This window comes from Xiphophorus maculatus, chromosome 1 (assembly GCF_002775205.1).
Source record: "Xiphophorus maculatus strain JP 163 A chromosome 1, X_maculatus-5.0-male, whole genome shotgun sequence".
Classification (NCBI taxonomy): Eukaryota; Metazoa; Chordata; class Actinopteri; order Cyprinodontiformes; family Poeciliidae; genus Xiphophorus; species Xiphophorus maculatus.
This window is the reverse complement of record NC_036443.1, coordinates 25980462-25998444: the sequence shown is the minus strand read 5'-3', so window position 1 is coordinate 25998444 and position 17983 is coordinate 25980462. Positions and strand designations below refer to the sequence as shown.

At 37.4% G+C, this 17983-nt stretch overlaps 1 protein-coding gene across 1 annotated transcript in view; it reads left to right on the top strand.

Annotated features, from left to right (window-relative positions):
* The window catches only part of LOC102221724 (inactive dipeptidyl peptidase 10-like), a 47746-nt gene that overhangs the window by 13601 nt on the left and 16162 nt on the right, over positions 1–17983 (top strand). The window contains exons 3-11 of the mRNA XM_023338015.1: positions 1123–1218; positions 2672–2766; positions 6228–6299; positions 12496–12548; positions 13117–13198; positions 14705–14825; positions 15438–15592; positions 16515–16612; positions 16768–16891. Coding sequence (XP_023193783.1) covers positions 1123–1218; positions 2672–2766; positions 6228–6299; positions 12496–12548; positions 13117–13198; positions 14705–14825; positions 15438–15592; positions 16515–16612; positions 16768–16891 — 896 coding nt within the window. The remainder of the gene's footprint in view (positions 1–1122; positions 1219–2671; positions 2767–6227; positions 6300–12495; positions 12549–13116; positions 13199–14704; positions 14826–15437; positions 15593–16514; positions 16613–16767; positions 16892–17983) is intronic.

Sequence of the window (17983 nt, the reverse complement as noted above, 5' to 3'; positions counted from 1 at the left end):
TCGTTTTGCTAATTTAGTTTCTGAGTCCTCACTTCTGAAGGACAAACGTGAGAGGGGCATCGATCTTGTCAGCTCTGAAATCTTCTCCAAGACGCTGAACTCTCTCAATTTGAATGCAGACCTACTTTCACTGGGGGTTTTTTTTTCCTTCGATGGCGCTTCGAAGTGGCATCTGCTGAATTTTAGATCAAGTCAAAACAACTTTTTATTCCTGCAGACGGTTTCCAAAACATTGAAGAGTGTGTGACTTTGCTTGATGTTATTTGCACCCTCTGCTTACGTGAAAGCTACAAACAGATTTGAAAACATGATCCCAACAGATTTCTTCTCTGTTTTACGTTTCTATATATTTAAAACACATTTTAATATCAGACAGCTATACCTGAAATTAGAAATTTATTTACTGAGGGAATAATACGATCTAATCTACCCTGCGTTGGAAACTTTAGAAAAAGTACAAAAGTACTCTCTAAGCCTAATTACCATTGTTATAGAAGTAAATATATGGAAGTAAATATGTGCCAATAGGATTTGAATTAAAAATGCCCCTGAAATGTTAATTTTGCATGTTTGTGGTCTCCTAAATAGACATTCAGAAATACTCTTCCTTTACAAATAAAATCATCATTTATTGGATTTCAAATTATTTTGATGTTCTGAAAAATTTAAGTGCGACAAAGAAACTAAAACAGAAGAAATCTGAATATGTTTTGAATGCTCATTTCCTGACTATTAATCTTCCTTTTGATTTGTGCAGTGGAGTATAGGTAGTGATAAATCTTTATGTTTATTTGTTTGTGAATGTGTTTGTTGTTTTTGCTTAATCAATCATTAAGGAATGCACATCAGTGTAATCAATAATAAATTTAATTCCTGTTTGCTATCTCTTGTTGATTTTAATCGAAGTGTATGTTTTGGTAATTATTATAACTGATTGTGGTAAAAAAAAAAAAAAATCCTTTAGATTGAATTGATTGGTTTTTGAACCCTGAAATACAGTAGTTAGCCTAACTATGTTATTCTGAAGAGATAAATCCAGCATGATGCTAAAAAGTGGGCCAAGCCCTGCTTTCATGTGAACAAAGGCTTCTCATAGTTTGCTCTGTCTGTTTGCTTTTAAAGACGAGTCTCACTTGTTACTCCGCTCCCATGTGACCATGGAGGATCTGGAGAGTGAAGAGTTTAAAGTTCACGATCCCTGTGCGGTGTGGTTGAACGGTGAGGATCCGTGTTTTAATGACATGTTGTACCTGAGATGATGAAAAGTATACTATTTGCCAATGATACTAACATTGTTTATGTTGGAGATGACGTGGAACAACAGTGAAAGGATAAAATGAACAAACTTAAATAAAACACAACAAAAATAATGTTATTTTGGGAACTGTGAATCACTGTCAATGGCACCAATTTCTAGGTGTCATTATTGAGGATAAACTAAAAGTGAATCCCTATTAAATAAAGACAAGCTGGTGTACAACAAAAAGCATTACATTTGCTCTACTGTTCACCAATCTTACCCTACACAAGTTATTGTGCAGAAATCTGGGGCAATAGTTACGAAACTACCCTACAAATATTAACAATACCACAAAAAAGAGAAAGAAGTATAATCCGTAAGGTTGGATATTTAGAAACCACTTACAATTTAACTAGATTTGTGAAACCTAAATTGTTGAAGATCTAATTCTTTAAGCTAAACATAAGCATGAACATTGACATGACATTGAACATTTGTTTAAGACTAAGCAAATTTTATAAGTTTAAAACATGCAAATTCAGAAATACTAGAAAAAACTTTTGTAAGTAAGTGGAGACAAGCAGCGGGATAGCCGATGTCCAAACATAAAACTGTTAAAATTATCATAAAAACATATGATTACTCCTGGATATAATATATAATATTATCAATCAATTATTGTTGTTAATGCTAGCTTTGTTTTTTTAGTGAAATTTAAAGAAAAAATAATTGTTCATCCACTGTGGTCAAAATTAAATATCAGTCCAGCAGCTTCTGCCTATATACATTAAATAAAATCCAATACAAAAAACCTAAAACAAATTACAGAGTACAGTAATGGTTCCCAGTGAACTGTGACTGCAGTTGACAGTTGTAAAATTAAACACAGCAGATAAAATTCTTAACATTAATCACGCTAGCAGTTAAAAACACAGCAAAATTATACACAAAGAAACCCTGTACGTAATGAAAAGATATATGCCGAAGTATAATACTTGTAAATAAAACACAGAGCAGATTGTAATGCGTTCAGCAGTTACAGACAACGGCGAAAGAAAAAACGGAGAGAGCTGTCAGTTACTGGTTGCTACGGTAACCACCAACTGCCAAGGGCGGCAGAACGGAACTTACATAGCAACAATAAATGTCAGGAGAAAATGATTTAAAAAAAAGATTCATTTAAAGAGTTAATAAACCAATTTTGACAAATTTCACATTTATAATATGGTTAAAACAAAACCCATGTAAGATTATGCAGGTGGTTAAGAAGTGGGATTTTTTTTTCCCAAGTTTCTGCTTCCACCCACTCCCTTGAATATGTAAACAAAAAGAGAAAGTTTTGACATCATGCTTCACGCTGTGTTTTTTTCCATACATATTTAAAAACTAAACAAACAAACAAACAAACTCAGTATGCTTTTCCCCTAACAGAGAACGAAGTGGCGCTGCGCACCAGAGAGGGACATATCCTGACATTCACCCTCAGCAACAACCTAACCACAACACTGCTGGACAACAGCTCTCTGGTAGGACAGCTTGCAGAATTGACTGTCTCACATTAACACAAAGAATGAACAAATAGGTCGATAGAAATGAAAACTGGGAGACAGATGCTACGGGGAACTGCGGCACCACATGGTGCATTTTAGACAAAAAAAGACTTGGCACGTTGACGGTATCGGCGCAGATTTCCCCCCAATCTGGCTCCTCTGTGAGCCCTCTGCTTGTGTCTTCAAAGAGAGCTTTCCGTGCGAGGGCATCGTTTTGAACACCGCCTCTGCTCGACACTAACTGACTTATGTGGGTCATCGCAGCCATGCTCAAAGCAGGGTTGTGTTGTCAGTATGATAAGTGTCTTCCCTGTGTTGATATGTTGGTTTTTCATCTCTGCTTCTATATAAAGCAAACAAACAAAATATTTTTCTTTCATAAATACCAAAACACACAGATAAATATGTTACTGAGTCAATTTTTTAGGTGATCTATAATGCTACTTATGAGATATACAAAGCTTATTCACTACATTATTTGCACAAAATCATTTAGATAATGAGATTTTAGACTTCTCAGTTCTGCCTATTTTAAAACAATCTGTTTTGGGGTTTCTTGTCACTTCAAATCCAAGCAAGCTGCTGCAAACAAGCTGCCTCTCAACGTTTACTCTACAGATGCTTAATTAAACAACCGTACATCATGGAAAAGCAGAAGTAGAGCCTCATGCTCAACCAGCAAGAATTTAGAAAGTAGTTTATGGATGGCATGTCAACAACAAAACACTTGTCCAGCTGACCGAATGTGCTGGAACTCAGTTTGGGTTGCTAGGTAACGGGCTGGGTTGCTAGGTGAGGGCAGTGCCTGCTGAGATTTGTGGCGTTACATTCCAGGGGTTTTTGAAACGGTTCATTTTCAAGGCACCAAAATATATTGAGTTGCTAGAAAAACAAGCTGGGTTGGTTTATTAAGCAGTAGAAATCCAAATGAAAGTATAAAAACGTGCAAAAAGTGGATTTTGCATAAAACAATATCCCAGGATGTAAATTAGATGATGCGGTAATGGAAAAAGAGGAGGCAAGAAAATATAGAAACAATAATGCAAGTTTAAGATAAAGCAAACATAAAATATATACATTACTTCTTTTATTTTTTAGCTATATTATTTTCAGTCCTCCATAGAAATGAGGATGAAGAAAATATTTTAACTAAACCTCAAACTACCAGAGGGTTGAAACTAACAGAACGAAACTAACAGAAACATAAAAATGTTTTTTTTTAAATGGATAAACAATCATTAGGCTTCTGAAAGGTCACTGACATCAGCTCTTGCATAAATTTGTGGACTTTGCTTCAAAACTATTGGTCTGTGCCAAAATTGAATTAACATCATGTATCAATTTTGCCAAGGAGTTTGATCAAATATTCAGCCAGATTTATAACAAAAGCGATAAGACTTTCAAAGAGGACATTTACCCAAATATTGTGCATATATTTGAATCCTAAGTTCTCATCTTGGAAAGATGTAAAATCTCAATTTAAGTTATTAAATTGTCCAGGATTGGTGTGTTGTAACCCAAAAACCAGACACAAATTCAGAAGATGTAGTTTTATGCCAGATATTCACATTCATTTTAAAGAAGGCGGATGTTGTTTAATATTCAAAGGTGGTTTGCAAGGAGGCACTGAGGTACTCCACTAATTACAAATTAGAAGAAGCACCCATGAATCTTTTTTATGACACTTTATCTCATAGGTCAGTGTCTATCTTTCTAAATTAAGATGATACAAGTCAATAAAAAATAAATTAAGAGGATATAAATAACTGAATGTGGTTATTATAACTAAGTGTTCCTAAATGAAAATAAATAAAGATGATATTAATAAATCTGAGTAGTACTTATACTATAAATAATTCTTCTGAGATTTGGCTGTTTTATGTCATTGCAAGTGTTTCCTCTTACTAGTTCAGCACATTTCAGAAATGTTGAGGCAGTAAAGCTTTTAGGACTTTATGTTTTCATTTGATCCGATTCTAAAATGTTGTTGCTTTGCTGTGGGGTTTTTTTCTCCACATTTTTCTGCAAGCACATCTCAAGGCGTCAAAGCAGTTTTTGCTATTACTTCCTGTTCTAAAATTCTCCACTCAGTCATTCTACGGGGACCGGCACCATCCAGTACACTTACCTTTTTTTCAAATATGCAGTCATACCTTTGTGTTTAATAATTTAGTTTTGTAATATCTTGGTAAATAGTAAACGGACGTTCCTGGAAATTACACTTTCTTCAAGACTGCATGCTTCCCAATTTAGTAAAGTGTCCTTTTCTGCAATAATGCTGCAGTAACAGCGGTATAGCACTGATACTCATACCATCACAGAGCCTGGCTTTTTTAATTTGCTGCTTAGAACAGTTTGCATGGTCCAAAGCACATTGTATCCCCTTTCAACTAAGAAGATTAAGATTACAATTTCTTTGATTACAATCGACATTACGACTGTGTGACGGTCCATTCGAGATGCTTCAGAGCAAAGAAAGAGTTACTTCTGGTTCTAGACAAAACATAAGACTTCTGTTTTGCCCAGTAAAAACCTAATTGGTACTTATAGGCATAAATCAGCATGATGCTGCTCGATAGAGTCATCCAAAAGATGAGCTATTGATGCCATTTTCCATTTAAACTGATAAAAAATCTTTTTGTTTTGTAAAAACAGTTGCTGTGTTGCTTTATATGTTTCGTTCTCAGTACGTGTTTCATACAAAGATCATTGTTGGTGCATCCTACCTCAGCTTCTTTAATGGTTTCTGTGCAAATAACCACCCAGTTCAAAAATAATGATGGTTTAAAGGTTCATAAAATGGCATTTGCATAAACCATTATGACATCTTTGTTGTAAAGATGAAGCCAGTAGCTTCAACATCATTTAATCCTTTTAGCTCACTTTTAGCTGAACCTGGATATTTTCACCTATTTTAATAGTACAAAGTTCTTTATATGTCCTGTAAGTAATTATATATTTTCCCATTTATCCATAACAACTGTAACATTCAATATTTAGCAGTTAGTTTTGCAATTTACCGTCTATTAAAAGAGTGTCCCTCAGATTAATTTGACTCCCTGCTATGTTGGGAGTGAAATTACCGTAATAATCCAATATCGGCTGGAAAGCACAACGTCTCCCCTTTCATAAACCATTGGAACTTTTCAGATAGCACAAAGTATAGTGGAGTTACGGTACTGCAAATTTTTCTGTGTCGTTGCCGACACGTTCAGTCTGGAAGGGTTAAACTATATAAAGACTACTGCTAAATTAACGCCGTATAATGTTTTAACAGAATCTGACTTCAAAATTGCACACAGATGGGTGAAAGTATAGAAAAAAGTTATTTTCATTGTACCGTTTTACTTATTTTTTAAATCTTGTTTTACTATTCTTACATGAGAAAATGGGGCAAAAAGTTTCTAAATTTCTCCTAATTCTGCCTTTTTCTGCAGGACCTGACCTCATCTAAATTCCAGGTGTCTGCAGACAAGAGGTTTGTCCTCTTGGCGTATAACATTCGACCGGTAAGTTTGATATCGCCAGCAAAGTGGCCTCGGATAGACTCTATGCTTCATTATCGAGTGTTTTGCATTCAGAATACATCCACAGCCATAAATCTTCCACAAATATTAAAGACAAGGGATTCCTCGCTAACAAAGCTCCACACGTCTTGACAGGCCACTTGTGGCTGTTAAACAAAGGTGACGTGTAATTTCTATCAAACAACACAGAGAAGCTGCAAGAGCATGAAGGACAAGGTTGAGGAGAGGTTGTGTGTGTGTGTGTGTGTGTGTGTGTGCGTGCGTGCGTGCGTGCGTGCGTGCGTGCGTGCGTGCGTGCGTGTGTGTGTGTGTGAGCTCTGTTTCTGCAGCTGCAGCAGTCTGTAACACCCACCCTCCAAATGACTGGGATAACATATGAGGAGTTGAATATTTAAACTGGCTCCTTGCAGTGGGTAGAGAGGAAGGAGAGATCGCTGTGAAGTGTTTAGCAGAAGAGGTGCAAAGAAGTGAAAGAGGGGGATCAAAGAAGAGGTAAAGTTGGAGCTGCGGTAATGAAATAACCCTGCCTGTTCAGTGGGGAATTTTAATAAGAACATGCAGAGCCTCACAATCGCAGGTGGTTTTAGATAAGGCGAAGAAAAACTAGATCTTTACTTCAGTTTACCACCACTTGTAACTCCTCACCTCGCAAATTCCCACATAGTTGCAAGTTGTTTGCTCAAAGGGAAGACAAGCTGTGTTATGTGCAAGTAATCAGAGGTGGAGGAGATCCAAATTAGAGGGAAATGACAGTCCTCGGTGCAATTTCCCCCACATTTTTATTAAAAACCTGCAAGAAGATTCCTCCTGCCCTCATTTGTTCTGCCTCACAGTCTCCTGTATCTCTCTGGGTTTCCTTTTTTTTTCTTCCCCCGACTAATCACTGCGTATCAGATTTTCCCTGTGTGTGGGGAACGAATGAGCCTGTTGCTGTGTTACTGCATTCATCACAAAACACAGAGCTTCCATACTAACTGAATTATTGAACGGTTATGCATACATTCAATCTGTTTTTCACAAATCTACGAAAGGAAACGGGCTCAGATATTTGGGACTCTACTTGGCTGATTAATAACAAGTCATTACCATATTTCCTTTGATATCAGCAGGATTTTTTTTTCTCTTCTTCTTCTGCAAACTCAAGGATATAAGCACACAATATTATGAGCTTGGGTGCACATAACCTGGAAGCATTCTGTTTGCTCAGAAAATGGGGAATTTGCATTTTGTGTTTGTGAATCCTCCATTCCTCTCCCAGTCTGTCTCCAGCTGTCTCCCCATCTCTCCTCCTTCATTTTCCTCACTCTCACCCACTTTTCTTTTTTTTTATATATATCTCTGGGGGGGTTTACGCTGACTGAAGCATTTTATGCCAAGCACCGTTTCTGGCGTTCGGAAGAGGAGCGGCGGAGAATGCAAGAGGAAAAACAGAAAGCAGTGCATTCAGGGCGGCGGCGGGAGCACGATAAATGGGATACGGTCCACTTGCCCTTAGACACGCTGCCCATTTACAATCAATTGGGATGTTTATCAAAGACGGCCAGAGATGCAAGAAGGAGAAGAGGTGCGAGGAAGAGTGTGAAGTTAAAAGGCTTCACTGGATTTCTTAAAGGCTCAGAAGGGTTTGCAGGGGTGGCGCCTGCTGGGTTGAAAATAAATAGATTTTGTTAAAATAAAAGAGAATGTGTAGAAGCTACTTAGGGATTTTGACACAAAGCAACAAGACCAAGCAGATTACCTGCAGGGAAATGTCTCTCATCGAAGCCTGTTTGATTTAGGCCACTTTGTTTTCAGCGTTGAGTTGTGTGGGAGTAGAGAATATGGAAACAGGAGAGGGACGCTGCAGAAGCCTCATACCATGAGTTTTACATTTTGTCACATTTACAACCACAAACTTTGGTTTATTTTATTGCACTGTAAAAACAGTCCAGTGTCTAGTGCAAATATCTTAAAATGAGAAAAAAATAACTTACAGATACATTTTCAGCAAGAAATAGGAGCTTGTTTTAAGTAAATAGTTTCTTAATCTTAATGACATTAAAAAATAGTTAGAAGTGAAATAGTCTGCCAGTGGAAGAAGACATTTTTTCCATATTATAAGTTAAAATGTCTTGCTATATAACGAGCACTTTCTCGTCAATATTAAGGAATTATTGAATCATCTTGCTGAAGAGTTACTTGCAAATTAGTTTTGTCTTATTTCAAGTTTACCAAGATATTTGCACGAGAAACTAGACCAAAATTACTTGGTGAGATCTTTTTGTTTTTGCATGGTAGGTTTTTTAGTAGTAGGCCAGAAAATACAATCTTAGCACACAGTTGCACTGCAAAAACTCAGGATCTTACCAAGAATGATGGTCTATTCTTTTTCTACAGGATAAAACTAACTTTAAAATAACTTTTTAACAATATAAACAGCTTGTTTTAAGTCAATAAAGCAAAAAGTACTAGTTCCACTGGGAGTTTCTTCCATCCAAAATAGGAAAAATGTCTTTTTACAAGTGAAAAAACAGTAAGACGAACTGGTATTTAAAAAACATCTATATCCAAAAATAATTTACTTTAAACAAGCTCCTATATCTTGCTGAAAAGTTACTTGGAAGTTTGTTTTGTCTCATTTCAAGTCTAAGATACTAGACCAAAAATACTTGGTAAGATTCTGTGTTTTGCAGTGTGGGAATGGGGTGGAAACTTTTTTTTATACATAATAAAATCTGAATGTGTTGTTTGCATTTAGCTAACCTGAGTGAATATTTTGTGGAAGCACCAGCTGGTCTCCTGAGGTATGTCTCTGCTTATGCTTACAACATTTTCTGGCAACGTTTCTTAACAAAGTAGCTCGATCTCAGACAAATTGTATGAATAACATTCATAAAAATCAATTTACAAACCTTGACAAAGACTCTCAGTTAGAGTGATGTCTGAAATTTCACTAGTTTGATCTAAATCCTTCCATGTTTTATATTTTTGTCCTTTTAAATGTCAAACCCCGGTCCCAGGGTTTTACAGCCGTTTTCCAGGAGTGCTTAGTTTTCTGTATTTTCATAAAGTCTTTTATGAGTATTTTTATCATGTTGTTCTTTTTACTTTTACTTGAGTAATTTTATTATGAAGTATTTCTGCTCTTACTTGAGTAACATTTCTGGATTCTCAACCTATTCATCCATCCATCCATCTGTTAGTAACACTGAATTTTGTCTTGGGGTAACAATTCAGGCTGAAGACGCATAAAGCTGATGAAGACATTGCTAATATTTCAACAAAACATGGCATTGACTCAGAGGGCTAAATAGAAATGCAAAACCCACTCTGGGGATTTAAACTTATAATAATAATGCACCACTTTCTGTTTGTCGATTACTTAAAATCCAACACATTAAAGTTTCTGGTTGTAACTTGACAAAATGTAGAAAAGACCCAGCAGTGTGAATACTTCTGCAAAGCCCTGCAGGTGTTTCTAAATGATGGGGAGACATTTTTTAGTGGATGATATTTTTTAAGGATTTAATGCACTGAACTGCAGCCTGCCAGGATTGTGCAGAAATAAAACACGATGGAAGTTGTGTCTGCTCTCTGCAGCAAACAGTGATGGGTGCTGCTGTTGTATTAAAGGCTGCATTGCTATAGGAAAATGCTTGTGATGCAAGAACAATGTAGAGTAGAAAGGAAGCTATTATCTCCGTATTGTGAATTGTACAATAGCTCCAGATATCTGTGCTTATTCAAAGCCTATTGTGATCTCTCCTCGTATCCTTCGTCACATTGCCCTGCGACGTCTTCAGAGTGCTTAATCTGTGTGTAGTCCCCCTCTCCTATGTTTTGGCAGCACCCTGGATGCGAGTAGTAAAGCGGGGGGCTGACAGACACGGCGAAGTGGAGGATTTATGATTTGTTCCTGGCATTCACATTAGGATTCTCTTTGCCTCTCCAAGACAGATGCTCCCTTTCTCCCTTTCTGTTTATCACACATGCAGCCACAATAACGCAGCGACTGCCAGAGGCCTCCTGCTGGTAAATTGGAATCAGAATCTCAAGGTTTCTAAACAAATGATAAACAGCTGATTGAACACAATGCTGATGGCACTTCTGTGTGCCCTTTAATTTCCTGTCTCACTTTTCCTCTCTTTTTTTTCTTCAAGTTTGACCAGATGATGCCGTTTTTCATCTTGCAAGAAAGCTTCCTTCCTCCCTATAGTAACTCCTGCCCTCCATCCTATGACTTTTACCCCGCAATCAAACTTCAGTCTCATTTAGAGGCCGCCTCCGAATGGATTTCTTCTTTCTTTTATACCTCTGTGCCTTAGCCGCCAAGGCCATGCATTTTCTAACAATGTTGTAGAAAATCCAATTTCACTGCTAAGTGCGCTGCATAGAGGATGTGACATTTAATTTCTGTTGGGGCTGGTTTTCCAAAGTGCCGCGTCTCCCAGAGGCCAACGAGCAACGCCGCCGCCTCAACCCCTTTGACTGAAAAACGGAGGAAAATAGTGGAAATCAATGCATCACCTCCAGTTGATTTGACGATCTTTAGATCAGCAGAGAAAAAATAACAGATTCAAGTGCACAAATTCATTGATTCAGTTTCATAGTCATCCCTTTCAGCGTGTTAATTTAATCATTCGCAGCCACTGATGCTTGTCAGAGCTGCCAGCCACGATGCAATTCAACGAGAGGAATATTGACCATAATGATGCTCTTTAATCAGAATGCCTTTTATTTTTTATTCTCTTGTCATATCTTTAATTTTTTATCTTTCAGTCCCAAGGGTGCAAATTTCTTCTATTCACTTGCAATCAGAGTAATGATGAAATGTGAATGTAACTTCTTTGAGCGTGTTCATGGTGAGTTAGGCGTAAAGAAGCGATTGTCTCACTAACAGGCAAAATACCTGATTCAGTTCTTATAAGGAGTTCTCTAAATTATGTGTTCTGCACCGTTTTTTTCCTGATAAAGCAGCGATCAGTGTGCCGGAACAAATCATCTTATTGGTAGATGGAGCTTATCAGATCTAATTTGATTTTTTAAATGCTGCCAACATTTCAAGCCAAGGTTAAGTCCTTCAAAATGAAAGCCTTCCTGTTATCTATTGTTCACCAACTTCACAAAACATCCCACACAAGGTTACTCATAATTGATGTTTTCTGCTTCAAACTTCAAAAATTCAAGTGTGAAGCAATTCAGAATAGAAAAGTATGAAATTAGAGTCTATCTGTGTTGATTCCAGCCTGAATGAACAAATTCAGAATAGCTACTTTCACCCACTGACAGAAAATCGCTAACTTTGAGTCTTCTTTCCACAGTAACAACTTTCACACTGAAGAGTGTTGTGATTTGTGCAAATAAGCAATATCAGTCACTCAGTGCATCTCTACTTTTGAGGGCATTTGCAATGTGAACCATTCAATGTTGGGAAAACCTTTGTTAATTGGCTAATGTGTTAACAGCAGAGCTAATTTTTCACTTAGCTCTGTAGCGTTTCTAAGTTTCAAAATGTTTAAGTGCACTTAGCTTCACCTAAATTAATTTTTTCACTTAAATTCTACATCACAAATTTTTAGTTTAGTAAACCTTCAGTTGAATAAAGTTCAACATCTGTGTTGAAATTTTGATTATCGACTCTTCAGAATTCCTCATGCATTTTGCTGTTTATATTTGTGCTCTTATTTTGAAGTCTGTTTACGTAATAGTTTTATTTCCTTTCCTCACATTCTCATTTTTTTAAAAGAAACTTTGAGAAGGTGACAAGGATACAAAAAACAAACAAATAAGCTATAGCCTAAAGAAAAATATCTAACATGTTGAGTCATTGACACATGGAGGGTGTAAACAAGGTGGAAATTAGCACTTTAGCATTAGCTTCCACTCATTACTATGTATGTGTAGCTCTTTAGCTTTAGCAGGTCTTATATATTTGATTAGCACTTTAGCATTAGCTTCCACTAATTACTATGTTGGTGTAGTGCTTCAGCATTAGTGGAACTTATGTTTAGTGGTTTAGGGTTAGCACAACTAACTTTTTAGTTAGCAGGTTAGAGCTAGCTTGCTTTAGAATAAATTTAGAAGATTGTAAGAATGCCAAACCGTTCATGTTGGTGTGCAGGAGCATGTGATCTAAAATGTGAGTGTTTTCACCTATGTGCGACACACCTCTGTGCATGATATCCTCTACCTCTTTCAGGTGTTTTCTCAGTCCTTCACAGCCTCCTATGCTATCTACGGTGTGGCTAATGGGTAGGTGGAACTGTGATTGCCAAAATGCATGGGATGCACGGGGCATGAGCATTAACAAAGCAAGCAGATCTGTAGTTTGATTTGAAAAAAAAAATGTCCCCCTCAAAGTGCGTCTCATCGAGTCATGCATTTGTCTGTTAGTGTGCTTTCCAGGTTCCATCAACAAACATATCGTACGGTTTGCGCAGTATTGTACCTTTGATGTCGCTGCCTGAGATTTTTTTTAAGCAGTATGAGTGGAAGAACTTTTATGATGTGGCTTTGGGTGATGCCGCAAACTTCAGAGCGACGTTAAGGATTTTAAGAAAAGTCAGTGCCTGAGTTTGCCTTGGAAGATGTTTGCCAGCCTGAGAAGAATGTAAATATGAAAGAAGAGAATTGCTCCCAGTCCTGCATGAGCCAACCCCACACTCAGTTTCATTTTCCCTCTCTGCATCTCGCTCTTTTGTCCTGTCAGTACTGCTACTTTCTCAAGGGCAGGGCATGGACGGAGTTTAGAGGGCTTCAAGCAGGACAGCTGTCCCGAAAGACAGTGGGTTATGTCAGCTTTTCTTTATGTGTGTTCCAGGGATCTGCTGGAGCTCAGCCCTCCCGACAGGGAGACGACAGAGTTGCAGTACGCTTCTTGGGGACCCCAGGGTAATCAGCTGGTAAGCAAGACGCTTACTTATTCACCAGATAAATGTGCTGCTGTCTCCACTAACTAAAACCAGCAATGTGATTAGGAGCTTGCCCCACCTAACTATCATATCGCCCTCTATTTGACACATTTTCATCATAACATCAGTGATATTTAGAGAGAGGAACTGGAGCTGCAGTCATTCATGTACCTCTGTTGTAAATAGCTTTTTGCAGCGACGTCAGTGTTCATCTGGACTGCATTAGCTGCCAAGTAAAGATGTATTGGCTCTGAGCTCTGTTTGTGCTGGCCAATGACTCATTCATACTTGGTAGGCATTCACCAGTCAAATCAGGCAGCCAACTGCGAAGTCTGCAACCTTGCAGTCTTTGACAATAAATTGGCTACGTTCACACAGCAGGCAAATGCGACCCAATTCTGCTTTTTTCCCCCAAATGTGACCCATATTTTACTTTTTCACCGCAGTCTGAACGGACCAATTCCCTCAAAAAATCCAATCTGTGCCACTCCCACATGTGGAACTAAATCGTATCCGATTGTTTTCAACGCATCAGCAGTCTGAACAGTCATATCAGATTTTATTCAACTTTTACGTTATTGATGTGAGACGTGCATTATAATTCTACACCAGAACAAGCCATATAAATCTATGAATAAGACATAATCAATGGATGAAAACTTATGAAACTTCTGATTATACACTTGTGAATCTGTCAAAAGCTGTGTGTCTGATCATGTTGAAAAAACACAATTTTGTAATTGCGTTGTTTCCATTAAATAAGAATTTAAATTAAAATCACATGAAAATAAGCTTGTTCGCGCAATAAAACATTAGAACTCTGTTGAAGCCGGATGCGCAATGTCTTAAAAAAAAAAAAAAAAAAAAAAAAACGAACCATCATCCTCCTAACACTTCGTCTTCTTCGTCCTTTTCTCCAGTAGTAGTAACATCCGGGTGTTGATCATGTGACTCCTGTGATACTGAAAAAGGCTCATCCCAACGCTAAAACGTTTTTATTAAAAAAAAAAGTGAGTTTTTTCGAAATTGGCCTCATTCCATTAGGCAAATTTATTTCCATATTTTCAATTTGCGCAATTTTACGGTCAACGGAGGCAGCGAGTGAAGCGCAATCCCACCACTCTTGGCTTTGACAACACACCTAAACATACAGAAATTGCAGTCAATCCTCTCAAAACGCCATTACTATTAGCTGTTATTTCTTTTTAATAGCTCCATTTGTTTTTGCTATGATCTAACGACGATACTCCCATTGCTGAATAAACTCTAAAGTCGATCCATAAACGGCTCCGTCCATTATTACTTCCGTAAACAGTGCTCTGCTGTGTGACGTCAATGTTCTTCTTCTGCGCATGCGGATCGCTTTGGAGCTGTAAACCTTTCACGGTCAGATTTAATTAGCAGTATGGACAATCAGGCAGAAAAAATATCGGATTTCACTGAATTTTTTTTAATTTTTTTAATGAATGTAGCTTTTGTTTGTGCCCAATTTGCCAGGCCTTTGTGTTTGACGGAGACATCTACTACAAGGCCAGCGTGCTGAGCGACTCGCTGCGTCTCACGTCCACCGACGAGGACCAGAAGGTGCTGAACGGACTCTCCGACTGGACCTACGAAGGTACGATGTCTCCAAATGTCAGCAACAACTGCTCTATTAGCCACCGTGAGGCTATTTGTGGAGTGTTAGCGTACTGTAATATTTTGTTCGGATTTGCAAAAACGTCTTACAGAAAAAAAATAGACAGAACACTGATTTATTAAATTTGATAATATTGCTCATCTTTAACAATTCAAAGTTTTCTTCAGATGAAATATTGTAAATCTAATTATAATCATATCCTTAATACTATGTTCACAAGATGAAATGGAGAGAAAAAAAAACCCTCGTTAAAAAAGTATTCATTTTCTTTTTGTTAAAAAGTGCATTCTTTTACTTTACCTATTTATGTATATATGTATTTACATATAGATATTTACCTTATTTATTCTACTTTGTAGATTGCAAGACCTTAACACCAAGTCTGTGGTTATTCTTTATTTTTATTATCGCATCGTGATGTTTGTCATTGTGTTAAATATCCTCTATGTATGTTAATGTTACTTATTTGAAATATAGTCAAAAATAAAAAACTTATAAAGGTATGACCATTTAAAGAATCAGACTGATCACGATTACAAGTAAAACCACTTTACTTAACTCTTTGCAAAACTTGTGTTCCTCCAAATACAGAGGAGGTGCTTCTGACATATGTTGCCCACTGGTGGTCTATGGACGGTGCCCGGCTTGCATATCTCCGCATCAACAACTCCGTGACACCTGTAATGGAAATACCTCACTTCCTGGGAGGCCTCTACCCTTCCAATATGATTTTTCCGTACCCAAAGGTAAATATACTGTGTTGAAATGAGTCACGTCAGCAGCTCCTTGGGGATACGTTGATGCTGTAACATTGCTTTTAGCACAATGCTAACGTCAGCATTAGCATAACGCTGCTCTTTAGCCAGCTGAAGTAAAGTACTCCTTCCTTCTGAGTTTTTTCAGATTTTGTCATGTCAAAAGCCACAAATTTCAGCATCTTGTATTATGATTTTATGTAGAAACCTACTAAGGTTTGCAAAAATGTGCACCGAAAGGAAAATTATCTATTGATTTAAAAAATATTTACAAATAAAAAGCTAAAAGAAAATCTTTTTTATAATACTGAATACGTGAAAATAATCCTTTCAAGTGTTCAATCTATGATTTTTCTGCAGAATAAAAAAAAAATAAAACATTTTTTACTACTTTATTTGTTTGATTTAAACATGTTTCAAATTATTTTCTTGGCCCACAAGGACTTTTTTTATTTTTGGCTCACGTAGGGCTGGACAATAAATCAATGACGATATATATTGCAGTAGACACATGATCAATATCCATAGATCTGACACAATATTCAATATAGAAAATATTCACCGAACTCTGATCCAGAACTTTCTAAGCTAGATTGGTGGAATCAACTAATCTCTTACTCTCTGGTTACCTAGCAACTCACTCACTCCTTGGTTACCTAGCAACGACCTGTTGAGTAACTGCAGGCAGTAGTTTAAGGTTTAGCTACTGAGCCTCTTATCTGCTTAAAAATTAAAAACACTGTGGCATGGATTGAAAACTGTGGATAAAACAGAGGGTCAGGCCCGCCAGTTTGGCAGTATTTCACTTATTTAAAACAAAAAAACGAATCAGTAATTATCAATAAACAGTTATAGACTCATATGTTATCCATTTGGGGGTTTTTTATTTGTATTTTTCTACATGTGCTTGCAGGCCGGTTCCAGTATCCCATCAGTCAGTCTGTTTGTAGTGAACCTTTACGGTCCAGCTCACACTCTGGAGATGCTGCCTCCCGACTCCCTGAGGTCCAGGTACATCTCTGAGAATTTAAAATTAAGCTCTACGAATTCAGACAGCACCTGTCAGGGATGATTACGCTGTCCAGAAACTGCTCCCAGTCACTGCTTCTTCTCTTTATCATTTTTTTTTCTTCCTCCACGTATCATTTTCTGCATCACCTCTTCAGGGAAAACTACATCTCCATGGTGAGCTGGATCAGCAGCACCCGGCTCGCGGTTCGCTGGCTGAACCGTGCCCAGAACCAATCAGTGCTCTGCGTGTGCGAGGCCACCACGGGGGCATGCTCAGAGGTGAGCAGCCGTCGCTTTCTCTGTATTAGTAGTCTGAAGGGTTTTCTGTTGCAATATAGCGATTTAATAGAATTTTGCTTCATTTACACAGTTTGGGGAGTTGAGATTGATTTCCTGAACCCCTCAGATTTGTTCTGCCTGGATTAATATTTGAAGTCGCTTGCTGCATGAGAAGAATTTTCAGTGATTTGCTGAACTTCACCGCTTTCGTATTGAAGAAATTCATGCAGTTTTATCATCTAAAGCTGGGTATAATCATCTATAACAGTGATGTATATTTAAAAGGAATTTTATTGAACTTTCTTTTAAAGTTACTTTAGAGATATCATCCACTGGTGTTTTTTGTTGGGTTTTTTTCACCAACAAAAGTTACTCTAACAATAAAAACATGGCTGGATAATAAAAAATGGATTTTTACTGCAGGAGTTTATAAAATACAAAGCTTTTGAGGAGTGTACAAAAGAAAGAACAATGAATAATGCTGTGTGTGGTTTTGGGTCAATGACATCACAAGAGGTACCACAATCAACACAGAATGCAGTTTTGTGGGTTTTATCGAGATTTCTTGTGGTAAACCACAAAAGTTTCTCAAATGGCCATCATGACAGATTAATACAAGACAAATAATCTTCCTTATCCCAGTGCTAACTACAGAAATACAGCCATTCAGTCAGAAACAACCAATCAGAGCCAGGAGGAGGGTTTTTGCGCTGTCAGTTACTGAGCTGGTTCACCACAACATAGCATGCCACAAATGCTAAAGCTAGTTAGCATAGCCACAGTTTTTCTGGAATAGTCATTTGTTTCTTTGCCATTAGCACTTTCAGCAGGATGTACACGAGTATGATTGACAGCGCTAAGACCTTCCTACTGGCTCTGTTTAGTTGTTTTTGACCAAGTTAAGATTCTGGAGCAAGACTTGAAAATTGATTCCACATCCAATCTCTGTTGTGGTCCTATTGTCAAATGGAGTGATATTATTGCGTTCATCTTGAAATACTTTGGTGTTTTAGATGTTATAAGAGTAAATTACCTTTAAAGAAGGATTTTTGTTAAAAACATGCCTTATGTGATGTCATCGGAGGCATTTGC